Raw genomic sequence first — 27,343 nt, 5'->3', positions numbered from 1 at the left:
TCCCTTTCTCTCACTCTCTCTTTCTTCTGCACTCCCTCCTCTCCGTTTTCTCCTCTCACATCTGGTGCACAGTCCTTGTCTGCTTTTACTGTGCTGAGGTCATTTTCATCCTATGAGGAAAGTGAAACCTTATGAGGGGAACTGCCAGGGACATGCACAGCGAGGAGGGGTTGTTACAGGCCATTTTAGTGGGGCTCCGTTTTTAATGCTGTTTTACCAATGGTTGTTAACAAGGCCGTTCTTGGTGATTCAGAAATGCAAGCTGTTTTCATACGAAATCTCACACATGTGGCGTAGAAGAAAGTACAACAGCTTATGAAATATTTCGTGAAAGAAACCCACCGGTGCAGATTTCGAAGTAGGTTTTCGCTTCCCCGCCATCATGATTTATTTTTTTCTCCTTTGAGAGCCAATTTTTCAGGGTCATTTACAGCACTGTATTTTCATTGAGATTCCTGACAAGCTTTGGCTTTGCTTTGCTTGCAGAAGGCCTCACTGCAAAAACCTGAGACAGCTGTGGCCGCTGCTGAAGTGTTCTGCATTCAGCAAGGAAACCCAAGTGCTGCATATGCAGAAAGTGGGAGACGTTTCCTGGAATGCAAACAACCTCCCTGTCTGATTCTTGCTGAAAATGGGCCAAAGAGGTGTCTTTTTGGAAGGATCGCATCTTTATTGAGATTCAGACAGGCCTTTATGTATGATTTCCGCTCGTCTTAGCACCACCGGTGCAGTGCCTATAATCTCTCTCTTCTTTCTTCCTCTCTTCCTTTCATCTCACTCTCCTTCTTTCCACCAGAGAATATGAAGAAAATGTGCTGAAGCTGCATTTGTCCCTGCTGGCTGACACAAAAAGCAAATTTAGGACTCCCCTCCCTTCTTTCAATTAAAGCTTCTCATGAATATGGAGTTTTTCTGACCGTGCTGGAGCGAGGCACAAAATGAGAGCTCGCCTGTGAAAATATGAAAGTGACTTAAGCTCAAACAATTGAAGAATTTAGAAAGAAGATTAGGGATCAGGCTGAGGGCACATGGTGTTGGTAATCATATTTCTGCATATTAAAGCCCTAGGGGCTTTTCGAGAATGCACGGAAATGCATGGATAATGAGCCTCTTTGGTTGCCTTCAGTCAGATGTTGCTGATTAAACTGGTCAAATGCTTGTTAGATCAGAAGGAATTCTGCCCTTCTGTTGTCGTGTTAGGAAAAGTTTAATCTCTTCTCATATATTTTGCTTTTGTAAACATCTGATTTGCATTAAAGATTGACAAGTGGTCACCTCGAGGTGTTTTAGCTAATACACATAGCTTCAAAACAGACTCATCTGATGCCATTTGATGTCGTTGGGACGGTGTGAAAAGGAGTGGTCTAGTCCACTCTGTGTTTTACAACGGCCCTGTCAGCTTAATGAGGTGAGTGTTAACCTCTATCACTTCAATTGCTCATAGTCCCAGCACCCCTAATGACCCAGGAAGCCCTGGCCGGGGTTGTAGGGAGGTCAGGTTGAATTACAGGACATAAACAACAACACAAGCCTCCCATCAGCAAAGAAAATAAAAGCAAAGGCAGCTGAGGTAAGAGGGTGGAGCTGATGGCAGTTGTTGTTTTTTTTTTGGGGGGTGGGGGGGGGGTGGTTAAGCTAATCTTTTGAATTGATAACTAGCAGAGGAAAGTATTGATTGATTGATTGTTTAGAGTTTTTTTATGGTGATCTTGCACTTGTAAACTCCATTTGACCTGAAAGCAGACTGTGAAGAAATAATTTGAAGATGGATATAGATGCTGAAAATGGACACTGAAAACGAGGATAGATGGATAGTAAGAAGATTGGATTAAGATAGATAGATAATCATAACACAATTCAATAAAAATTCAAATTTAATAAAAATAGTGATAGAAACTGATAATAGGGATGGATGGATAAGAAGGAAATGTGGATTAATGTTCAAATAGATATTGAAAAATGGCTATAAAGATTGAAAATGGGGATGAATAATATGCATTGAATGAGATTCCGATGGATATTAAAAATGGGTGTACATACAGAAAATAGATATGCATGGATGGATAGATCCTTAGAACGACATTCAGACTGAAAGATATCCAAAGAGATATTGGTAGATGTGTATAGACTGAAATAGATATATAGCTAGATCGGGAGTGAATGTCAGTTCACTGAGGTCAACTGGTTTTACTGGAGTTGGAGACAAGTCCAGAGACAAGGGGTCCTGGGGCACACAGACTCCCCCACCATCTGGCAGCCATAAAAGGGTTGGAAGTTTGAGTTTTAGGGGCTTTTTTACAGCCTTCCAGTGTGAGACATGGCAAGGCACTCTGGATGCCCCCGAGCTCCTCAGCTTCCTCCACAGCCCTCTGTTGCAGGTCAGAAGTTCATTGCCTTTCTCCCCTTTAAAATACCTTGGAGCTTTATTTGGTGGGAAGTGGGTTTTATGCAGGGATCTTTTGCATTTGTCTGGTCACTGAGAGAATTTTACAAGGCAGGACAGCAGACGTGATTCACACAGATGGCGAGAAGTTGGACCCTGGTGAGTCAACCAATGAGTTTTGTGTTGATATGCGTCATCATGTGCCTCATCAGTTCGCTCTGAAACTTCAAACAGCCCCACTGACACGGAACGGAATAATAATGAGAGCATTTAAAAAACCTTTTTGTTGATCTTGATGAATCTAAATGGCATTCAGATTCATGTTTATTATGTTCGTACAGTTTATACAAAAGGAGAGAAATAAAAGAATATATAAAAGCCATTGTGGAATTAGCCTAAATTCCAGTCTGATATTTTTCAGACATACAATCTTGCATGCTTTGCTCATTGGGCTTTTCAGGTCTGATCAAGTCCAGATTCCTTCAGAAATTATATCCTCCGCAGAGGCTGAACCAACTTTAACACCTTCTACAGCTCGAGTAACAATGCCCTCTCGTAAATATCAGTTAACAGAGAGGGACTAAATCAAGCCGAGGGCGCAAAGACAAATTTGATCTTGTATTTTCTTTCATTAAGAAATTCAGTCGGAAGCACGATGACCTTCTTCCAACTTCTTGGCCGTGTCTTTGTTTCCTGTCAGAATTCCATCTAGTATATCTGAGCGTGGTTGAGTTTCCAGTCTCTTTATGGCCCCCACTGGTTTCAGCATCCTCTTCGGAGGATAAAAAGTGCTGACAGTGGAAGAGTAAAAACTGTGTTTGGCAGGCACGCCCTTGAAGGTTTCTGTGTCACTCAAGCCCATTGAATTTTTAATTATTTCCTGGCTGTGGTATTCTGCTCTACTTCACTAGGGCGCCTGGCTCCATGCTGTCTCACAGCTCAGATGGTAGACACTGTGTTAGACATTTGCGGTTAAATCTGCTCAAATTCTTAGACGCCTACTGCAAGCAGGTGAGACTTTGGTTCAGTGGAGCTTTTTTAAAGACCAAGACCAAGAAAATTCATTCACTCTGCAGAACACAATAAAAGATTTTACAAATCTAGTACAAATTTTGGTATTGTCCATAAAAAAAAAAAACGTCTACAAATCTGCTCAAACTGCACTAGAAAAGAAAAAAAAAACTTTATAAAACAAAAACCGTGAATCATTTTGATAAGTGATTTTATAGCGTTTATTAAAATATTCTGTATAAAATCATATGCATTGCATATGATCCCTGCAGCATCAACATATACAAAACAGACCCTACAACATTAGTAAATTAAGATTAAAAATGAGATGTTAATCTGATACATGAAATCACAGATATGAGGTGATTAAAAACTGTGACTCAAACATTGTTTGGAAAATTTTCTTCAGTTCACCATTGAAGTCAAGTAAAGTCATGTTTATTTTTAAAGCACAATATACACCACCTGATAAAAGTCTTGTCGTCTTTTCAAGTTTTAGGAACAACAAATAATAACTTGACTTCTAGTTGATCATTTGTTATCAGCAGTGGCTTATATGAAAGACTAAAGCCTCTAGATTACGCTTATTTTACCTTAATTAAATATGATCAATTTTTTAATTAGGACAAAAAGTCATCTGGAATGGCAAAGAAAGTGTTGTTGCAGGACCCCCAGAGTTCATCAAGATTTTTTGAATTCATCTCGGATGCCTCTTCCTTCATCTTACCCGAGACATGCTCAATAATGTTCATGTCTGGTGACTGGGCTGGCCAATCCTGGAGCACCTTGACCTTGTTTGCTTTCAGGAACTTTGATGTGGAGGCTGAAGTATGAGAAGGAGCGGCGCTATCCTGCTGAAGAATTTGCCCTCTCCTGTGGTTTATAATTGAATGAGCAGCACAAATGTCTTGATACCTCAGGCTGTTCCCATCCTCTCTGCAGATTTCTCGCAACTTCACTGATTTCTGTCAAAATCTTGGGTCCATGCAGGTTCCAATAGGTCTTCTGCAGTATTTGTGATGATTGGGATGCATGGTTGATTGGAAAAATCTACCTTCTGCCACTTATTTAAATTATCAACTCGAAGTCAAGTTATTATTTGTTGCTCTCACAACTGCAATCGATGACAAGACTTTTGTCAGGTATTATTTAATATAAATTATAAATTATAGTATAAATTTGTATAAATTAGATTTTTTTATGTCAAAGAAGGTGGAGCCTCAAAGCCACACTCACCTAATGCATCATTGCAATGGATGAGTTGTAGCTTAAAGGTGTTTTCCAGGATTTTCCGCTCTGGTAAGATGTTTCAATCTCCTGACAAAAACTCTGATTTTGGCCTGATTTTTATCTGAATGATGTCACAACAGTTTTCCAATATCACAACCTACACCGTAAGCTACCGCAACACACAATCCTTAAAAAAAAGAGCAAAACTGAAACCCCCCTATTTACAGCGCCAACGTTTCCTGAAAAAGGGTCTGCTGGAGACAGACAGCACTTCCCACTTCACTACGAATCCCGCACGCAGCTTTTGTCTCTGACTGATGCATTTAGCATTCAGATCCATCATTATCCCCTGCCCGGCAGACAGCAGTAATGTAATCTCTGTTGATTTACGGGCAGAAGTGTACATCCTAACTCCCAACAGCTGGATCTGCTCTCTTCCAGCGCTGTCTGATCATGCCTATTGGATTTGCCCCTTATAATTATCATAATAATGACTTCAAATGCGTTTGACGCCAGGACCTCTGATTGCACTTGACAAGAGCTTCTCCAGGCCGGTGAGCTGCACATCAAAGACGTGTTCGGAGGGTGCAGCGCTTCCAGCATTTGGCCCCAGATTTATTGAGAGGCTCTTAACATATTTCAGGCCGTCTCTTTCCTTCACTTTTCCTGTCACGTTGAGGTCTCCTGATGTCCAGGAGAGGAAAAGAGTAATAAGAAAGAAAGCGGGAGATTTCGAATGAACGGCTGGAAATAATGATCTCTGTTCTAAGTTAGTGGTTACATCAACAGCAGTGATTCAGGGAGGAAAAATGTGGTTTATGTCTCTTTAAGTCTCTAGGCTGTCTGCAAAATGCATTAGTCCTTTGGAGCAGACACAGGCCAGGGCAGAGGGAGGAGCCCAGGGCTGCGGAGGGAGGGCCGTCTGGAGGATGGAACAGCCGCAGTCTGGGCCTCCAGCCTCCTGGCTAGACTGCTGAAAGTTATTATTGAGTTCCTGAGCAGAGCAGAGCCTCCCCTCCCTGCTGCCATACTGGTGTCTGTTCGCTCTGTGTGTGAGTGTGTGTGTGTGTGTGTTCTCGTTTACTGGCTGCCAGTTCTGCATGGCCTTATACAGTAACACAGAACACAATTTAGCATTTTTAAGAGGAGTCTACTCATCTCTTTTGAAATGGTGACATTTTAAGTTCAGTTGGTGTAATGCACTCACAGTTTTAAGATTGTTACATTCCAAATGTACAGCCTTTTCCTTAATCAAGCTTTGTTTATAATATATTATTTTGCATAGAAGTTCATTATAGATAAGTGATAGTATGTGCTTAAATAATTAATAAATGCTTTTAAAATTGTTATTCATTGTTAACAAGCTCTTCTTATTTTTTTAATACAATATATATATATATATATATATATATATATATATATATATATATATATATATATATATACACACACACACACACTACTGGTCAAAAGTTTAAATGTTTTAAAATAAGCTTATCCTGCATACCGAGGCATTTATTTCATAACAAATACAGTAAAAATTGTGAAAAGTTCTTGCACTATAAAATAACTGTTCAAAAGTAGTTTATGATCTAATTTAATAATTTATTGCAGTGATTTTGATGATGAATTTTGAGCTCGTTACTATAGTCTTCATTATCGTTCAGAAATAACTTTAATATTAATTATTATATATATATATATATATATATATATATATATATATATATATATATATATATATATATATATATATAACATCACAATGTTTATATCTTTGTTTTCCATTTAGAGGAGAAACAACATTAATAAAAAAGCAACAAAAAAAAGGGGGGGGGGATAAAAAGGAAATTTTTAAAAATTCTAAAAATAAATGATGACACAGGTTGTTTAAGTTACTTACAGATTATTCTGGATAAAACATTGAAAAGAAATTCTAATTATCTAAGGAAGGCATGCACCGGTTTATCAATATGATGATGATTTGTTAAAATAAATCTTTGGAAATAGAGGTAATGTGTAAGTAGGCCAAGTTAATGTCAGTTTATTTGTGTTGTCCTGTTTCATTTAATACATTTCTGGAATTTGAATTTGAATTAGGATATATAAAGGGTGGACACTCTTTCTCAAACACCGTAATTTGACTTTAAACATGTATGAAGTGTTTTCCAAAACTAAAGAGAAGGACATATTATTGATCCACTATACAATAGATGGTCTTTCCATTTTCCTCCAGTACAAAGCTATTAGACAATTTGCTTGGAGTAACAATAATGATATGAATATTATTTTAATCTTGTATATATATATATATATATATATATATATATATATATATATATATATATATATATATATATATATATATATATATATATATATATATATATATATATATATATATATATATATATATATATATGGTTAAATAAATACTGATTTTTTTGGGGTCAGTTTATAACATAACAGATAGATAATTATTATTAATTGCTTACAGGGAGTTCGCTGGGTCTTAAAAAGATACATTTTAGGCCCTTTAAAAGTATTAAAAGTCTTAAATGCTATTTTGATTATGCAATATATGGTTGTATGCTAAAAGATGCTAAAGTTTGCCTAAATTAAATCTGTGCATATCAGGATGCTGTGTAGTTTATGAAATCAATAAAATCCTACTAGATTTGAGACCATGCTGCTTTATTTACTGCAGAACCGAGGCAACACCATTATTTCTGCAGTTCTATAGCCACCAACCTGCTGAATTAGCTAGATTTAATAAATTGTTTTTTAGTATATGAATAATGTTTTAGTTTCGGATTAGTTTCTTGCATTAATATTTAGTAAATATACTGTCATTTAAATTCTCGCCAGTGTTTCCTGTTAAAAAGTGTTTATAAGGTCTTAAAATGTTAGAAAAGTGTATTTAAAAAGGTCTTAAAAGGTACTGAATTTCACTCCTTGATTCCTGTATATACTCTGGCTTATATTGTCAATTCAGAAACCATTAGTATTAAGTCAGTTATCTACCATGATTGTTTTTTTTTTTTAATTCATATATATATATATATATATATATATATTTTTTTTTTTTTTTTTTTTTTCAGGATTCAATTGTGCATTTTCATTTTCTGCATTTTTTATTTTGATTACTTTTGCATTCATTTAATTCTCTTGAAAAGCTCCAAATTGTAAAATAACAACTAATTAATACCCATATCACTTTTGGGATGTCTAAATTTACTTTCACATTTAACATATTTAAAATTAATTAATTCATAATTTTTTATTATTTTTTTTTTTCAAAAACTGTTTAACTAAATGGGAACTCTTCAAATATAGTGTTAACGTAGTACACGTGCATGGTAAAGGTTGTTGCAGTTGGTCTTATATGGTATAGAATTCCGTCCAGACGTAAGAGCGGACGCAGATGGTCAAATGTCCCTCAGCTGTTAGTGGACAGGCCACATGGGTCAGTGTGGATTGGTTGCTGGGAAAGCTGGGAGATTACATGCTAACCCTTGGCCATCTTTTGAGGCAGGGCTCAGAACAGGAGCACCGGGCCCTAATCCCTCTGACCGGATCAGACTGAACAAATTAACACAGAGCAGTGTGTCCTCGAAACACCGGGAACGTACACACACAGCACACTCATGAGACATTTATATAACACACTGGCCTGTATCTTCATCTCTCCTGTGTTTCAGACATGAGCTGGCACTGACTCACGAGTAAGCTACTCTAACCTTCAGCCATTTTTGGCACATGTTTCGAAATGCCAGATTTTCTGCAATTCTAGGTAAAATGAAGGTACTTCACAGGCTTTATGGAAGCAGGGCTCTGGCAAAAGTACGTTTAATGGTTGTCAGGTGTAGGGGTCCTTTTAACAATTGTCCAGAAGATTGCCTGGCTAATGTTAGCTGCAGGAGCAAAATTCGGAGAGGGTCTGCTCTGCGAACGCCCTGGAGTGGAGATGGTGAATTCAGTATTTTGTTGTGCTCTGCTGGTTGAGTCAGAGCTGAGCTCAAGATGTTATGCGGTTGCTATGGAGAAAAACATTGGCCCTTTCAGATTCAGAGGAGCACTGTAAAATGAAAATGGTCCAGGAAAAAAAGAAGTTTCCAGGAATTTTCAGACTAACAAAGCACGTCAAGTGAGCTGAATAATGTAATTCCTGCTGACTAGCATTAGCTGGTACACCAGATTAGGTTGTGATTTAGATTTTGAACTTCAGATGCTGATTTCCTTAGCAGCTAAACTTCCAAACCAATGCGGAAAATCAAAACTGGTCTTTTTGGTAGCTTTGTGAAGTTGTGAAACAGATTTTACTCTATCCGAGCCCCAGCTAGGTCAGTTGGCATTTTTGCATGTGGTATAGGTGAATTGGGTAAGCTAAATTGTCCGTAGTGTATGAGTGTGAATGAGAGTTTATGGATGTTTCCCAGTGATGGGTTGCAGCTGGAATGGCATCCACTGCGTAAAACATATGCTGGATAAGTAGACGGTTCATTCCACTGTGGCGACCCCGGATTAATAAAGGGACTAAGCTAAAAAGAAAATGAATAAATGAAAGCTTTGTCATCATTTGACTCATCCTCATGTCATTGACATTCTTCTGTAAACTTTACTTTTCAATAGTAACCATAATATTTTGGTTACCAGGATCCTTTAAAATATCTTTAGTCTTGCTCAGATGAAAGAAACTCATCCTGGTTTGGAATGATATGAGGATGAGTAAATGATGACAGAATTGTTTTCGGTTTTGGATGAACTGTCTTTTCTTTTTAGGTTTAATCAATCAATCAAGCCTCCCAGCTTTTGTTTGAAGGTTTTTCACCATTTGTTTGCTTGCACTGAAAGTGTGAGCGAGCGTCTTTATTGCTTTAAGAAAGAATGAGCCTCTTTGTTTCACGATTAATCTCTTTTTGTAATCATCTGCTTTATTAAGCTGAGCTTTAATCGCTGAGTGTTCCATGTGGATGTAGATACTACCTAATGGAAAAGGGATTTTTCCATGGGATGATAACCGTTTTCAAGGTATACCACGGTTTGGAAAAGTCAAAGTTTTAAAATTGCCTACATTTTCTGCTCTACCATTCCTACGGTATATATAAGGTTTTATTTTATGTTTTGTTTTAAGATTTTAAGGACAACATTATCTCCAACAGAAAAGAAAATCAAAGATGCCCTTTATAAATTGCAAAGAAATCTGTGTTTTTAAAACTAATGAAGACAACAGAAGTCAATGATTCATTTTCAATATTTAGCCTAACATGTTTACTGCACCAAAATATGTTAAAAGTTTCTCAAAATAAAATATATTGTGTTAAAAGAGGAAAACATATTTAGTTTTTAACCAGACATTTAAAAAGAACAAATTTTAGAGCAGTAATCACGATACTGTGAAACAGTGGTATTTATATCCAAGGTTATCATACTGTCAAAATCTTATACCAGCCCATGCCTAGAGACTTGACAGCTCTTCACTCTTTCTTGTTATAATACAATTCCAAACTTGTATTTCTTGTACTTTAAAAAGCAGTTCTCTTCTTTTCCTTCTACCACTCAATCCACTGTTTTCCTTTCCTGTTGTTTATAATGCTTCCTGTCATTCTACGACATCCATTAGCACTTCCACTTCCATTCTGCTGCACTTATATTTGTTTTGACGAACGCTGGGGGAACATTGGGCTTTCAAAATGACTGTAAAAAGCAGAACAAACTAAAATAATCCATCCCCAGCCTTGGCTGTATCAAACCTTAATTATAGGGCCCACTCCCCTCTCTGCCTTCCTCGCAAATGCACTGAGAGCATTTCACAGAAACTGGCATGTTTTCCATTACTGTAGGTCCACTTGCTGTGATTAGCCTCAGTCTCAAATGGACATGCTGCGAAAGGTCAAGTGATGGTCTCCGTCCTGGATTGGTGCACGCTCTTGTCCTATTGCTCATGGAGTTGCACGAAGGATGTCTGCGCTGTCTTTACAGCACCTTTGTGTTGTCGATCGTCAGCGTTTAGATAGCGTCAGGGGTTGGGAATGCCGAAGGGTGGTTGGAAGCAGTAAAATTTCAGACAGATTTATAGCCTCACTTGAGCCAATTACCACCACAGCACCCCTCCCCATCTCAGAGCAGACACAGTGAAGGTGCTGTGACATCGCTGAGACCCTAAACACTGACCCTAACTTCACCCTACCGTTTCACAGCAGGAGTTTTACAGCTTCAGCAGCCCCTTCGTACCCTGAAACCTTCTGACCTTCCCTTGGCATTCACTCTCCGATCACCCTCTCAAATAAACATGACGCCACACCTTATTTGGCAGAGAAATCGCCACTATTGCTGTCAGTCCAACACAACAACGTATAAATACCAAGTGTACATCAGATTGTGCACATTTGAAATATTCTTCCTTGTCCAGTTTCTGCTCTTCCTCTCTCCAGAATGTATGAAAAGTAAGAATGTCTTTATAGTGGTTTTAAAAAGAGTTGAGTCTTTTCTGACTTTGAAACCATGGCCAGACATCTTGTGGACAAATCAAGTTGCGCAAAAACAAATTAATGCGCAAGTGTGTGTGCTGTGTTTACATTGTATACACAAATACTACAATCAGGCGGTGCATGTACAGAATACGCTTACTGTTCTGGTGACAAAATTTGCATCACAGGCGTTTTACGTGCACCCTGGCATACGTGTAAAGCGTGAAGTATACTTTAGGCTTAATCTTTTGCATGTTATTTGAGCCACATTCTGGAGTGCCTGGGTGTGCAAGGTTAGGTGTTGCTGTTGGTGATTGTGTATTCAGTCTCTGACAGACCAAAGCAGCTCTCTGACAGAACACATATCCTGTATGTCCTGCCCTATTTAGCTGTCATGACTGATTGATCACAGGCTTGAGCATTACATACAAGTGAGTGCAAAAAATAACATTGGTTGCGTTCCATGTATGTGGCAAATATTTCTTTGATGCATATGCCTTTTAAACATTTTAAAACATAATAACCTCACTGCATGCCAGGGTCCATTAATTCGATTTGATTTTTTCCTTTTTCTTCAGGTAACTATAGAATTGGTAGAAATTCACTGGGAAGATATTAGGGAAATGGAATGGAACTCAAACTACACTTGGGAGTGTAGCATACTAATGTTGTCTGCATTAGTAGGTCTGGTGGCTTCCTCGTCTTGATTTACCATCAATATTTTTGCTCCATTTCTGTAATTTCTTTGCATCAGGCAGGAGGTTTAGCTTGCTGTTAGCAGAGTCGGGAGGGGCGCACAGCTGCTAACAGAAGTCCTCACTCTCACTAGAGGAACTAAAGCCCCATCTGCTCAGTCAATCACTCAGGCACGAGAAGCAAAGCCAGCCAGCCATTCCACCCTCTGCACACAGGGACGGCTAGAAACTGCAGAGAGAAAGGGCGGGAATATCACCCTTTTATTTAGTGTTGGGTCAGAGGCTTGTGGCCTTCTTGAAGCCCTTCTAGCTGATATGTGATATTATGTTCGTCTTTATTTTGTAGTTCTTGTGTTGATGTGTTGAAGAGGTAGGCAGTGAGACTTTAATCGTCTTTCTGCACTTAACTGCTTGCGCATTAGCATTAGAACTAAAGCACACAGATTAAAATTTAGGCAGGCCTGGTATTCAAAACCCAGGCAAACATTAGCAGACCTCTTTTTTAGAAACTTTGTGTGACAATTATATTTATATGCAGTTAGAACTAAAAGTCTAAGACCACCAAATTTCATTAGTAATCATACTATTGATATAACAAACAAAAGTATACATTTTGGTAAAATAGTTCAGAGGTTGCTTAATATTTTAGCCATATTCAAGCTTATAATTTAGGAATAGTCCAAGTAACTTTTGCTGCATGATATCGAAGTCTCGAAATGTATGGCATAAAAAACACAATGAAAATGTATTACATTTTCCCTCATGTTGGCGAATGTTGAATACCACAATTAATTCATTGCACTTTTCAGAACATAAGAAGATTTTTCTTAAATTCCAAAGTGAATTATCAAACTATAGGCATCAAATATAAACCATTGAGCCTAATGAGAGATGCATGTGAGCCAAAGTTGGTAAGTAGATCACTTCTTCCTATGAATTTTAGTCCCACAGCCTATACCACAAACAAACTGAAAACGTACTGATGGACGCAGATTAGCAGCACTAAGTAATAATCTTTAGTGTTCAGAGTTTCTGCAGATGTTTACAGTAATGGCTTTTCTTTTTCCCATCATCCCCTCGAGCTTTCCAGTTTGCATGTTCCTGCATTATTAGTGTTCTAAATGTGAAGAGAAGCAGAAAGACATTGTGCGAATGTGTACGTGCCTTGTGGGATGCTTTGTCTCCGCCTCAGCATAAGCATTACGCATCAAAACATGCAGAGATTGATTCATTTAATTACAAACTGAAAACTGATGTAAAAGAAAATTTGGTTAAACAAATAAAAAAGGTGGTTCTGGCCTACTAAGATTGATGGCTTATCAACCCAAACAAACCAGACACTTTAAAAAAATAAGAAGAAAAAACCTACATGGTACTGAGGAAGAATTGGTATGTTCAGTTGGTTCAGTCTTTCAGTTGTACGTTTCTATTATAATGTCAAACAGTAAGTCAAGACCTGCCAATCTTGGCAATAAATATCATCCAAATTTGCTCTTGCTGTACAAAAAGTTTCTTATTAGTCTTTACACCTGCTACACTAACCTATATCTCAAATGACATTGGAAAAAAATGCATAAGTGTAGTGCGAAAAAGAATCTGGGTTTTCAGTTTAGGCATATGTTAGCAGTTAGTTTTTTGATATTTTTCTTTAGTCACTGTATCTGTGTTTAAACTCAGTAAGTAAGTTTGTTGAACTGATGACTTTCATGGATAATCACAGTAATTTCTGTTGTGCAGGTGAACACAATGGCAATTCGGCGCTGTTTAAGAACATGCTCAATGTTAGAGGGAAATTGACATTTTTTAAATTTCAGTATCGATTGGTACCGAATTCCAGTATCATGCAACACTACTAGACACTGGGAAGAACTGTATGTGTGCGTTTTGTAGGATCCATTTTATTTGCACTGTAGCAGTGGACTACTTTTTTTGGAGGACTTATTAACAGTCCATACCCTTATGTGCCTGCTGGAATACGCCATATTGAAGCAGATGGATTCCTCCATCAGTCTCAGAGCAGGATTACGCATTACGCCCCTCCTCTGCCTTAAAAGTCTGTTCCCTGTTCAGCTCAAACAGCAGCAAAACTCCAGTCCAAAGACTATTAGCACAATCCAATCAAGATTGGTTTTCCCTAAGGCTCCATATCTGACTTCTTGAAGAGGAAGGACTTGAGGGGAAACGTGATGGCACAGTTTTTCTCTGCAAGGAATGATCTGCCAGCTGACACCTGGTGACAACCGGGCTTAATATAAAATTGCGAGACCCTCCAAAGCACTTGCACTTGCATGAGGACAGCTGGCATTATCTTCTCCTTTCTCTCTCACATACTTTTATTTACACACTTTCATCCTGTATGGTCTTCCAGAAGCCCCCTTAATCAGAGAGCCCATCTCCAGCGCATCTCAGCAAAGCTCCTACTCAAGTGTGTTTCGCCAGTTTTGCCCTTGACTTTGGCAGAGCACGGCAAAGCACACACAGATCTGGGGATTACATGCAGGATTTCCGTGGGGGGAAAGAAAAGCTGTAATAGGAAACTTGTTGTGCCTGGTTGCTGCGCACCACCACCGCCACAGCACTTTCAGGCAGTGTGGCGCATTATTGTGAGGATGTTTGTTGCTCAAACAAGTTCAACAGAGCAGACTATTTTTGTTTCACGGCAAATGAAACTCCACTTGTTTGGCTTCCAAGTGATATCAGCAGAGATTTGAAGCACACACCATGTCCCTGAACGAGCTGGATGGTGTAACTCGAAGGTCGAAATTTGCTTCATTAGTCATTCGAAATCAGAAGCAAAAGTGGTCAGATGATATCCAATCCATTTTATGAAAACATTCACCCATGGCTCTTGGATGGAGCCATGCATTCCTAACTGTTTTACTCAATATTTGTTTAGGATGTCTGCACATGTTGGACCATTGGCAAAAATGACATTTTTCAATCCTTTTCAAATCCGTATCAGCCCCAGTCAAAACTAGGAATGCATGCTATATCGGGATGTTATCAGCTATTATATTTGGCCTATTAGGATAGAATAGCATGTTCTTATAATATTTTTATGTATCCACCATGGGATAATTTAATTCATGAACCGATTTCATGCAAAAAAAAGCATTGGTTATGTTGGCACGAACATGCACGTTTCATCCTTGTATGTTCAGCCTCGCGTTTGCCGTAAAGGGCTCCTTTATAACATGCCTTCAAAGAAATCTTGCACAATAGGCAGTTGAAAGGGCATAGGATTGAATGGCCACTTTAAGAGTAAGCCGTACTTGGCCTTCAAGTATACATTCCTGCTGCTTTGTGTTTCCTCTGTGGTCCTGCTCCTCGAACCCGCCCACTCACATTCAGGAACCAGACGCTCTGGGTTCCCACAGGGCCATCAGCCAAAGCAAACTACAGAGAGGAAATGTGGCCCTCACTCACTCACTCACTTGCTCACTCTTTCAATCACTCGCTCATGTGCTCCAGCATTAATGGAGGCCTTGTTATATTTTCTCAGTCATGATTAACAATATAGAGCATGCTACATTTTATCCAACATGAATATTTCATCTGTATTTATAGTCTAGGCTAGGGCAACACATAGTGCTTTGCAATAACCTCATTTAGAGTTCTTCAAAATTGTATCATAAATCCAGATGGCCACAAGCTTCCTTGAAGGTTTATATAAGGCTCCAGGTTTGCACCCAGATGTTGTGCATGTCCTAATCTGGATCAATTGTGTGGTTTTGATACAGTCTGCCCTGCATGTGTGTCACGAGGCCACACGTTTGATGTGGTGATGAGTGAGTCCCGTGTCACGGCTGCCCTGATTTCAGATCAGCGGACGTTGCATCAGCGGCTCCCTTGTGGTGTCTGGGAGGGTGCACAGTCAAAGACTATTATGTCTGGGACGCCCTGGTCTTCCTGGAACTCCAGACCTCAGGGAAGGAACAAACACAGACAGACGTTCTTTGTTGGGTGTGCAGTGGTTGTTCATCGCTTGAGTCATGTTTTGACTTACCCATCCGCATTTTTGGAAGGGAAAAAAAACAACAAATTTCCCTTTGCGCAAGGCAAGCAGGTGTTCAGACTTCTAACAAAACATGGGTAGTGAGCCAGTTGTACATTTTGATGCTTTGCTTGACCCTCTGAACCCAGATAAATATTGTCTGTCAATGGTGATTACCTAAAACTCATTATATTGGACAATGTTTTCTACCATGTTGTGTATTTTCTGTTTTGAATTTTGTTTTATGAATTTTTGTTTCAACGTGATCAATCTGGGCAGTTTAATCACACACTGAATTGTTTTTGGTATTTTGTCGCATCCAAAAAGTTGGGGGAATAAGTCAGATATTTGTGTCTGATTATGATTACTTTCCAAATTCACCCACCCTAAAAAGGTTTCTTAATGATTCCACATAATAATTATATATATAACTATATCTAGTGGTGTAACGAGTTACAAATCCTACGGTTCGGATCATGTTATGGTTTTTAGTTACGTATCGGACCATTTTTTGGATCAGCCAAAAAGGGGAAGAGACAAATTTGCTTTCCATTTATTATAAAAACAGTACTGCAAGAAACTTTTGGTTTTAACAAACAGAACTTAGAACTTGTAATTTTATGAAAAATAAAATAAAGAATTAATCACCGGAATAAAAATAAATAGTAAAATAATCAGTACTGTGAAAAATTTACTGTTATTAGTACTGGAGATGATAACGTTAAATGTAGATATCTAACATTATCATTTTTACCATTCATATTTTTTGTCTCATTTTTAATAAATGATTCGATTAATTATTCATAAAACTTCATGTTTAATTGCTAGATGTGTCATTTTTGAAGAATTATTTAGTGGCAAATTTTTGATGGCTGGTTGTCACCACCTATTGGTTAAAAAGTGTAATTGCTGCCTACAACTTTAATTTTTGAGCATCAGTGAAATGCATATGACAGTGATTTTAACCTTTACCATAAACATTAGTGCTTTTATCTAAACTATAAACTGTTATCCCAGGACTTTGTGTTATTTTACTGTTTGTAACTTCATAATAACTAACTCAAAAGACTCTGAATCCTTTCTTTGTTTTTGCATATTTCAAACACAGATTTTAATGCAGCAATTCGAAGGATTAGTAAACCTATAGAAATCACTATAATTTATAATGTTTTTTGCGTGGATGTTGAGATCCCGATCTTTAATGAATAATTGCGGCTTATACTGAATGCAGGCTAAACAAGCAGTGACAGAAAACACCTTTAATAACCTAAGAAACCCTCCACATCCTCTATAACATCCCACAATTTCTTCCGTCTTCATTACATTTTACAGCTAAGCCGAAATGCTTTGCTGAGTAAATGAGAGGCGATATCTTTGCGATCGTTACAGATTTAGGATTAATCTACAAAAAAAAAATGAATCTACGTGGTCGTGTGTTCTGAACCATGGGTTGTGTTCCATACAAACCACAGATTAACCGTGATGTGTTACACCCCTATATATAATACAATTGTATTGTCTTCATTTACTAACAGTCATGAAGTAGGTTCTAATTCAATTGTAGTACCTAAGAATATCCTGTTTAAAATGCCTGCTTGTAGCATTAAATTTTTTTTTTACTAAATGGCATTGCCAAACACTGATGTGGCTAGTACTATATACCACAGCATTTGAGTTTAGTTTCACAACATTGTCATCTGTACTGTATGTGATACATGCAAGACTTTTGCAGTTTTAAAAAACATCGTCACATGAATACACCCTTAAACTGTTCATTTTTAGTGACTCGTTTTAACAGACTAATAAAAGGAATTATCCCTGATAAATAATTTGCCCTTGAATCGAACTGTTCTTTATTTATTACATACAATTAAACTTCTAATTGGCAAACTAAAGCCATTTTTTTTTCACCTTTGGACATTTAACACAATTTTAGCTCTGTTTAAAGCCCTAACAGGTGGAAAAGAAATCAAAAATCAGTTCTACAGTAATGTATGCGATAATAAAAGGATTAATTAATATATATTACTTTCCACTCATGAGGTATATGTATTCAATACCTTGTCAGTATTAGAATATTTCACATTCTATGGCTATTTAGTTATTCAGAAAGTGCGCTGAATAGTTAAGAGGCTGCTCTCAAAGCCACTACTCTCAGCCTGAAGAGTTCTTGATCATGAATTGGTCCGCGCTACTCCATTTTCAGCATTGCAAAGTAAGTGTGTGCTTTGCATGTGTGTTTCTCGGCTTCAAGGACCATGTTACCCGACCGTAAACTCGTCACTGAAGCAAAGCGTGGAGGCAAGTGTGTATTAGGCGTGTGTGAGTCAGATCCGCGTTGAAAGAATGGTCTTCAAACAGCCTCGGTCACATACCGTGCAACCCACGCCTTGTGATAACAGTAAGGGCTTATTATTGTAGTTAAGACTGGCACAGAGAGCCAATGCTAAATAATGTGGACTAAAAGATTCCTGTCAGCAAGACTTCTGTGGCAGGTGTCAGACCAAAATAAAGCACCACATCTCCCCCTTGTGTTGTGTTATAGTCAACAACTCTTCTCTATCCAGTTCTAATTCTCACCCATATGCTGTTTTTCACCCAAAAACACCACATTTGCTCATTCGTGGTGATTTATTTTCATACCAGCACACCTTCTTGACTTTATCCTCAGCTAACTTTCACGTTGACTCTGGATGCTCGGGTTATGGAGGTGTTTCAATTCTTGAACTTTGAGTCAGAAGGCGCAGGTTTGAACAGGCTGATGGTACGACAAATGTAAACACATTCAGGACATGACATGCTGAAACCTCAGGGCAAAGGGAAGGGTTTACTAACTGTCTTCCTTTTTTTAGGAAGCCTTTTAAGTTGTATGAATACCTGTAGTGTTTGGGTTTTATTTGTGCCGATGCTAAATTTACCCCGATTTTTTTTTTTCTCAGATATATGATGAGAGCTTTAAGTCAGTTTGACACCTACGTGGTCAAAGTTCTACCCCAGTCTTGCCTTCACTGTGTGTTTTTCATCTCATAAAGTGTTGTTTTTGTGTTTTGTTTTGCAGGCATACAGTCCTATTCCCTCCAAAAAGCTTAAACATGATCGCTCCAGATCGCCATCAGCAGATAGAGAGAAGCCAGCTGATTGGCTACAGTCTCTGGCGGCTTCTGCTAACAAGGTTGGTTTCTAAAATGATTTTGATATAGTTTTATTTGTATTTTATGGTTTTGAAGCTGCTTGGTTATTTAGAATTTAACTATATAGTGAAAGCATAGTGTAAATGTAGCTCAGTGTAACAATGGCTAATAATTAGTTGTTAAATAGCAGTATTATTTATACAACAGTACTGTCTAGTTCTTGAATCTGATTAGCTGATAGCCGAGCGATATTCTGCAAAAACAGCACTTGTTCAGACTCCTTACTCTTGTGTATTACTCCGCTCACATAGAGTAACAGCGGATCAATAAACTCACTACAGTTTGACAAATATTGCAGCTGTTGGACAACATAATGTACTTTTGAGGCTTTTTAGACGAGAATGTAGTTGTTTAGATTGCAACTATACAATTTATTTTTAAGGATAGTGCCTATTTTAAATATTTATAATTTCTGACATTCAGCACGTCTGCTGCCATTAGCCTGTCACTGAGCAAAGCAAAGAGGGTTGACATTCTGCCACAAGATGGCGACAGAGACCACATAATAAGCCCTTTAGAGAAGGAAAAACTTATTGTAATTTTATATTACAGTTGATCAAATCATTATAAAACTAGTAAGTGACACTCGATCACTCGCTCTTGCATGTTGTATTGCTGTAATTATACCATAGTAATCTGGTAGCTGGTAGCTCTAGTAAGATTTAGTAATCTGCTTTTACTTTTTCGGGATTCATTATTGTGATCTTCTGATTGCAACAGAAAACTAATGAGAAATCTCTGTAAACTGATGGCATATCATGCCGTTCAGTCTTAAAATGTGAGCAAAATCACCTGTTTTGTCATCACTCTCTACTAAAGAATCATCCAAATACTAGCTCTGAAGTGACATTGGTGAATTAGCAACAGTTTCTGCTGTTCTGACATCAGCTGCAGATGTGAATGAAAGGCAGAAGAAAGTAGTTCCTCATACAAAAGGATTTTTGAGACTGTAGTCTAGTGGGACACTAACGCACACCTCCCACCAGTGACGATATACAGCCATATCGCAATGCTACTCATGTGATATTACCCATATATAAATATATAGTAAAGTCAGAGATACTGATGCTTTGATACCAAAATCAGTTATTTTTATGTGAATTTATGAGTAAATTTACACATCCCATCATTATAATGTACTATATGAAAATGCATAATATTTTTTAGATTTGCTAAAGATTCAATTCAACTGTATAATTATAGTTAATTAGTTAGTTAAGGTCAATTAAATAGTTAATATCATTGCATCTCTAATTAAACACTCTTCTTTTTCTTCGATAGGATCTTAAGCAGCTCCAGTTCAAGCAGAGACCTTCAGCCTTCAGGCCCTGGTCTCCCAGAGTTCCCTCTGCTGAGCGAGAGACTCCCAATCACAAGTATGAGAGGTACGCCAACTGTTTCACTAATTCAGTGATCATAAGCCATTAGTCCTTAATTCATCATCTCCATTGTGAAATGCATAAATATATTTCTTTGAGGAAGACGTGTAATTAATGTCTTCTGTTCATCTGACATTCAGATCGCTCGCTAAAACGCAAGACAATCTGGCAGTTCCAAATGTGTCTCTGCCCATTGCTGCCTTCAAAAATAATGAGCAGCCAGCACACCGTTTCTCTCAGCCCACTGAGAGCCACAACACAGGCAAGACGGAGAGCTCCAGGCCAAGAAAGAGATGGCCGTCAGCAGAGAGACAATCACAGCCAGCCACCAAAACCTCTCTGTGCACTCCAATCAAACAGCGGCTGCAGGAGAACCACGACTCAGATGAGGAAATCCAGGTGGACAACTGTGCTGAAGGTCAGAAAAGAAGAGAATTTGCATTATGTAAAAATATAATGTATACAGTCATATGACTCTGAAAAATTTAGCAACAAAAATGTAACTTTGCAACACTAGGTGCATTTCTATATATATATATATATATATATATATATATATATATATATATATATATATATATATATATATATAAAATGTATGTATGTATGTATAAAAAATAATTTTATATATATATATATATATATATATATATATATATATATATATATATATATATATATATACATACACACATATACACACACACACACACACATATTCATTCATTTTCTTTTAAGCTTAGTCCATTTATTAATCAGGGGTCACCACAGTGGAATGAACAATATGTTATTACATAGCAGATACCCTTCTAGCTGCAACCCATCACTTGGAAACACCCATACACTCTTGCATTTTCAAATAAAATTGAAAAATTTGTAAAAAATTATAAAAACAAATTTTCCTGTACTATAAACCTATTTTTGCTGACCTTATGCCTAGAAAATCCAAATTATATCCAAACCCAACTATTTATAGACCTCAGCTTGCTTCATGACAAAATATGTATAGCTTTGCTTTGGGCAAAGATCCAAAGACCAAACGATACTCAATGGATAAGACCTGTCAAGCCTTCCATTAGAAAAAGATTACTTGTATACTAAAAGCCAAACAGCATGTATTAGAAAATATATGGAGTCCTTTCATCACATTTAACAGAGGAAGATGTGGATGAAAAATGTTTTGTGGGCAATAGAGTTCCTATCTGGCAGTTCCGTATTGATTAGCTCAATACATGTTTCTAGAACTTTGTTCAGTATGATTATAAGAGTCAATTTTAAATAGATTACCTCTTACCTCAATAGGAGAAGCTTTTTTTAAGTATGTTTTTTTGTTTTGTTTTGTGTTTATTTCTATAAAATATAATATATTGATTTGTTTATTTAGTAAATGCAGCAATGTTGATTTTGTTAAGAGTTTAGTATAATTGTAAAAGGCTGCATTGAGCAAAATAAAAACATTTGGCCTAATGCAAACTGTAAATTTTTCGCTCTCATGAGGTGATTTGGAGGCAAATTAATAAAAAATTTTTTTGCAAAGCTGCAACAAACTTTTTTTGCTTTTAGAGGTCACATGGTATAAAATCACACAGTCAATCTGTTTATTTATAGAAACTTGCACAACTCAAATATAGTTGATCTGCTCGTATAGAACTTCAGAATCCTCAGTTTCTCTGTGGAGTGATATTGTTTGTCTGGTGCACATGTATCTCATTTTATCAAAAGTAATGTCAAGTATGTTGACTGCAGTATAGTGAACATACTTATGAAATATATCACCATAACTTTTAGAATGACTATGAAACGATGAGTTTTAGTCACATAACACATAACGCTGTTTTTAGTATTAATGTTGTGAAATGTTTGTCGTAAGTGTGTGGTGTGGTATATATTCAGTTCATCTTTATTTATATAGCGCTTTTAAAATGTAGATTGTGTCAAAGCAGCTTAACATAGAAGTTCTAGTAAACTAAAACTGTGTCAGTTCATTTTATTTCAGTTCAGTGTGGTTTAATTTTTACTGCTGAAAGACCAAAATGTTGTATATCTATTACACTGAGGAACAAATTGTCCCATTTACAGTTACAGTAATGTAAATCCTGTCATTTCCGCAATTGTTTTTATCAACATTCTAAAATTTTTGCAAAAGTTTTGTGCATACTTGTGATGGAATCATGTCTACTGTTTCGATTTAGAGTAAAATAAATAGTGTGCTTTTACTTCATCACCTGTATTGTCTATTTTCTGATTGCAGTTGCTGTCTCTCGTTCGCTGATGTCTCCTCCCTTCACCAATGGTGTCGGGGTGATGACCCTCAGCCCTCACAGCTCTGCAGAGGTGCATGATGGGAGGGCGAGACTGGCAGCGGGTCATTGTTCAGAGCTGGAGCTCCTCAAGCAGACGCTCAGCAGTGACCTGAGCTCCAAAGAGGCCAGAGAGAAGTTCCTGCAGGAGATCATCCGCATGAGGGTGAAGCAGGAGGAGAAACTGGCAGCCGCTCTGCAAGCCAAACGCAGCCTGCAGCAGGTGTGGACTGATAAATATTCAGCAATATACATAATAAATATACATATGTGTTGAAATACACATAAACCTGACAAAAGTTACATTTATATACAATTTATATTAATAAATTTTATATAAATCTATTTAAACACTAAAAATAGAGTAGATCAGTTTCTAGATATAGAAATAGTAATGTTTTCTATGAATGTATATTTTTATGGTGAAGAATGTAACCTTTAAAACTGTTAGGTAAGTAGTATATATATATGTATTTTATATATGTTTTTAATACAAACCAAAATATTACTTCATATTCTATGAAATCTGTTTTAAATAATACCATTAGTAATAATACAATTCTGAATATTTCAAATATAACACTTCTTCACTTATTTAATTTATTATTTCAATATTTTTGAATATTTTGTATGTTGATAAGTCCACTAACTGAAATACAGTTTGATGAAGTACTGAAATACTAAAGCTAAAACTGAAAAATAAATAAAATAAATAAAGCTAATACAAAACAAACTGATCTAAAATACTGTAACAAAAATAAATTTAATAATGATGTTAATAGTTAAAAGAGATAATATAATAATATTAGAGGTGGCGCAGTGGGTAGCGATGTCACCTCACAGCAAGAAGATCGCTGGTTCAAGCCCCAGCTGAGTCACAGTTGGCATTTCTGTGTGGAGTTTGTATGTTCTCCCCATGTTCGCATGGGTTCCCCACAGTCCATTGACATGTGGTATAGGTGAATTGAATTTTTTAAATTGTCCATAGTGTATGAGTGTGAAAGAGAGTGTGATTGGTTGTTTTTTTCCCTGATGGGTTGCAGCTGGAAGGGCATCCGCTGCATAAAACATATGCTGGATAAGTTGGCGGTTCATTCTGCTGTGACGACCCTTGATAAATAAAGGGACCAAGCCGAAAAATAAATGAATGAATGAATAATAATAGAATAGTTGGTAAATGTAGTCTCCAGATTGCTTTGTCGGCTTCACATGTTGTCCATGATCAGTAACACTGATTGTCTCTGACAGGAGCTGGAGTTTGTCAGGGTGACTAAGAAGGGCCGGCTGAGGGAGGCCATCGAAGCCAAGCGGAACCTAAGGAAGGAGATCGAGCGCCTCCGTGTGGAGTGTGAGAAGAAGGTGCGGGACGCCAGCGAGTCCTGCGACAGGCTGAAGAGGGATTTGGACAGAGAGAGACGGACCCGTGTCTGTGACAAGAACTGTGAAGCAGGACGTCTGAGGGCCAAATACTCCTCACAGGTAAAATCCGGCTGCTGGATTTGATCTGAACGATTTGAACTTCACTTTATATGTAATAAAGTATAATGACAAGAGGATTACATTTCTAATCACAAGCTTTTAGTTCAATGATGCTTTTGAATAAATACCAAGTACAGATAATGTCACTAATGATCACTAATAACTAATGCCATCACTAATGTATCAATCACTAATAATATAATATAATATAATATAATATAATATAATATAATATAATATAATATAATATAATATAATAATAGCCTGATGAATGTTAAATGGATCAAATACATAAGCTATAAAATAGTTAGTATATCTTAATGAAAGTGTTTTAAACTTTTCTTATTTAAAACATGATTAAAACTGTAATTTTATTTTTGAGTTTAAAAATCTCAAACAAGTGACAAGTTAGAACAGCCAATAGTTGTTTATTAATATTAGTATCATTTTTATTGCATTTAAGAATGCATTTGCTTGTAGGTGCATAAAAGTACAACTAAAGTATTTAATACATTAATTCATGTAATAATATTAATATTATTTAATTATTTATTTATTTTACCACCAACAGTAAAAATACGAGACTAATAATTATGTTTTTTTTTCTTTCCTTTTCAAACATTATAATATTTGGTTAAAAAAAAAACTCTGCAATGAGATACTGGGGAAAAATGACAATGAGATTAATACATTAATAAATGTAATTACTTTTTGTTAAACAAATATGATAATCATGCTTAACCATATAATATTTCCAGGTATTGTTCAAAATAATGTACAAATAAAGAAGTAACATCGTTTTACACTTAACAAAAAAGCTTGAGTGTTAGATTAAGGCTCTGGATTTATATTATATTATATTATATTATATTATATTATATTATATTATATTATATTATATTATATTATATTATATTATAATACAGACAGAATTTAAAAGCTGACACTTGTTTCATTTTAAAAGCAGGAAGATTAGCTTTCAGATTTCAGGCATGCTAACAATGTAGTTTGGTCTGTTTGTTTTTTATTGAACATAAATTGAAAACTAATTTTAAGATAATCAGTTGTAATCCAAGAATCAAAGCAACAATTAATTATAAAATCAACCTCGTCCTTTTTTCCAGTGATGTCTAAATGATTTTTTTTAAACTTTCAAGCAAGTGACAAATTGGAAAAGCGAATAGTTATTTATTAATAACAGTATCATTTTTTATTGCATTAAAGAAGTATGCAGGTGCATTACAAAGGCATCTAATTTCATTTATTCCAAGTGATTAATAATTTAATTAAAATATTATTAATAATATTATTGATTTAATTGTACATAAAACAGTAAAAATACAAAACTATTAATTATGGTTGTTGTTGTTGTTGTTTTTCAAACATTAAAAGTTTTTATTTTAGGAAAAAAAAAACTGCTATGAGACACTGGGACAAAATGAACGCAGATTAATACATCAGATTATGTACAGTTGAAGTCAGAATTATTAGTCCCCCATTAATTTTTTTTCCTAATTTCTGTTTAATGGGGAGATTTTTTTTCAGCACGTTTCTAAGCATAATAGTTTTAATAACTCATTTCTAAAAACTGATTTATTTTATCTTTGCCATGATAACAGTAAATAATATTTGACTAGATATTGTCAAGATATTGTCTAGATATTGTTGTTTACTTTATTTTCCTTTATATAGTTCAGAGAGTAAGGAATGTGTTTAATCACCACCCAGTGTTTTTTTCTTCAATATTGTGAAATGAATGCGTTATGGTTTTCTCCCCCTCTCTTGTAATAACTCTCTGATTGAGAATCGCTAATAAAAAGAGTTCAACCAAATAATAAAAAATCAAGTAACATTGTTTCACACTCACCAACAGTGATTGAGTGGGCTCTGGGTTTGCATTATTTTGTAATACAGACAACATTTTTAAAGCTGACACTTGTTTTGTTTCTAAACTAACAGAATAGGAAGATTAGCAGATTCCAGGCATGCTAAAATTGTAGTTTGGTCCATTTATTTGATCAAACACCAATTGAAAACAGACATCAGGATAATTGCTTGTAATCTATAAAGCAAATCAACCTCATTCCAATGATGTCTAAAAGTTTATTTGTGATTCTCTCTATCAGATTGAGGATCTGCAGATGAAGCTCCAGCAGGCAGAAGTGGACCGTGAACAGCTGAGAGAAGACCTGCTGAAGGAACGAGACGCCCGACAAAACCTGGAGCGGGTCGTAAAAGAGCTTCAGGAGCAACTGGGCCACAAAGCAGAAACGGAGGCTAACACACAGCCCACCAAAGGAGATCAAGACATTTCTTAAACATTCACACTAATGAGTTTAGACTTTGATTTGAGGATGAGTAGAGGACGCCTCTAAAGCCTCATGGAAAAAAAAACTACCGTACTGCAGCACAGAAGAATGGTAAAGAAACGAATTCACAGCGTACGTTTACCAAATGAACTGAATCATGAACTCAAGAAACTGGAAAAGGAAACGTAAACGTGTGAAACAGACTCGCCTTCAGTTAGCTTCTCAAAGCTAATCGAAGGAAACTATTTTGTTATAAGCTATTTAAAAAAATTTTCGCAAAGATACTTGAAGAATATTTGGGAAGCGAGCGTGTTTTCTATTCACTTTGCGCTGACAGTAGCAGGCCAACGATCTGCTAGTGCCACCGAGACTCTGTAAACTAGAAAGTGTTACAAGCCAGAATTCTACATAGCACACCGGTGTTGTCATTATCATTGTTTGCTCGCTTTCATTTGACCTTTTTTGGTTTGTTTTGGCTGTTGTATTGAAATAGTTTGCATGTGCGACCATGCTATGGTGCAGAAAAGCTTTATTATAAACCTACGTTCATTTTTATTATGGTATGTTTAATTATCATGTACTTAAAACCCTATAGTATTGACGTCGATCAATATGAGATGAATCCTTACCCTCTCTCCTGAACTTCAGTATCAAGTATTAATTGCTTTAATTATCGCTATTTTAAACAGTCTAAGCGACTGGCATCACTCCACGCTCCATTTCGACGGTAAAATGAATGTTTTGTTGGTTCAGAATCGGAATTAAGTGACAGAAATCAATTATCAGTCACTCCTTTTAGGGCTTGTTTAAGGTATAAAAAAAGAAGCTGTTAAAGAAAATAACATTTCTACTTATATAGAAAATAAGGATATATATTTTTTTACTTTCTACCAAAAAAAAAA

General features: G+C 36.5%; 1 protein-coding gene across 1 annotated transcript in view; it reads left to right on the top strand.

Moving 5' to 3' along the window:
• skib (v-ski avian sarcoma viral oncogene homolog b) overlaps positions 1-27,343 on the top strand; it is a 47,202-nt gene extending 19,859 nt beyond the window's left edge. The window contains 6 exon segments of the mRNA NM_130938.1: positions 18,842-18,955; positions 20,256-20,359; positions 20,494-20,771; positions 22,605-22,876; positions 23,902-24,132; positions 26,259-27,343. Coding sequence (NP_571013.1) covers positions 18,842-18,955; positions 20,256-20,359; positions 20,494-20,771; positions 22,605-22,876; positions 23,902-24,132; positions 26,259-26,450 — 1,191 coding nt within the window. The 3' untranslated portion in view covers positions 26,451-27,343.

The sequence above is a fragment of the Danio rerio genome, chromosome 11 (genome assembly GCF_049306965.1).
Source record: "Danio rerio strain Tuebingen ecotype United States chromosome 11, GRCz12tu, whole genome shotgun sequence".
NCBI lineage: Eukaryota > Metazoa > Chordata > Actinopteri > Cypriniformes > Danionidae > Danio > Danio rerio.
This window is presented reverse-complemented; position numbering and strand designations above follow the sequence as displayed.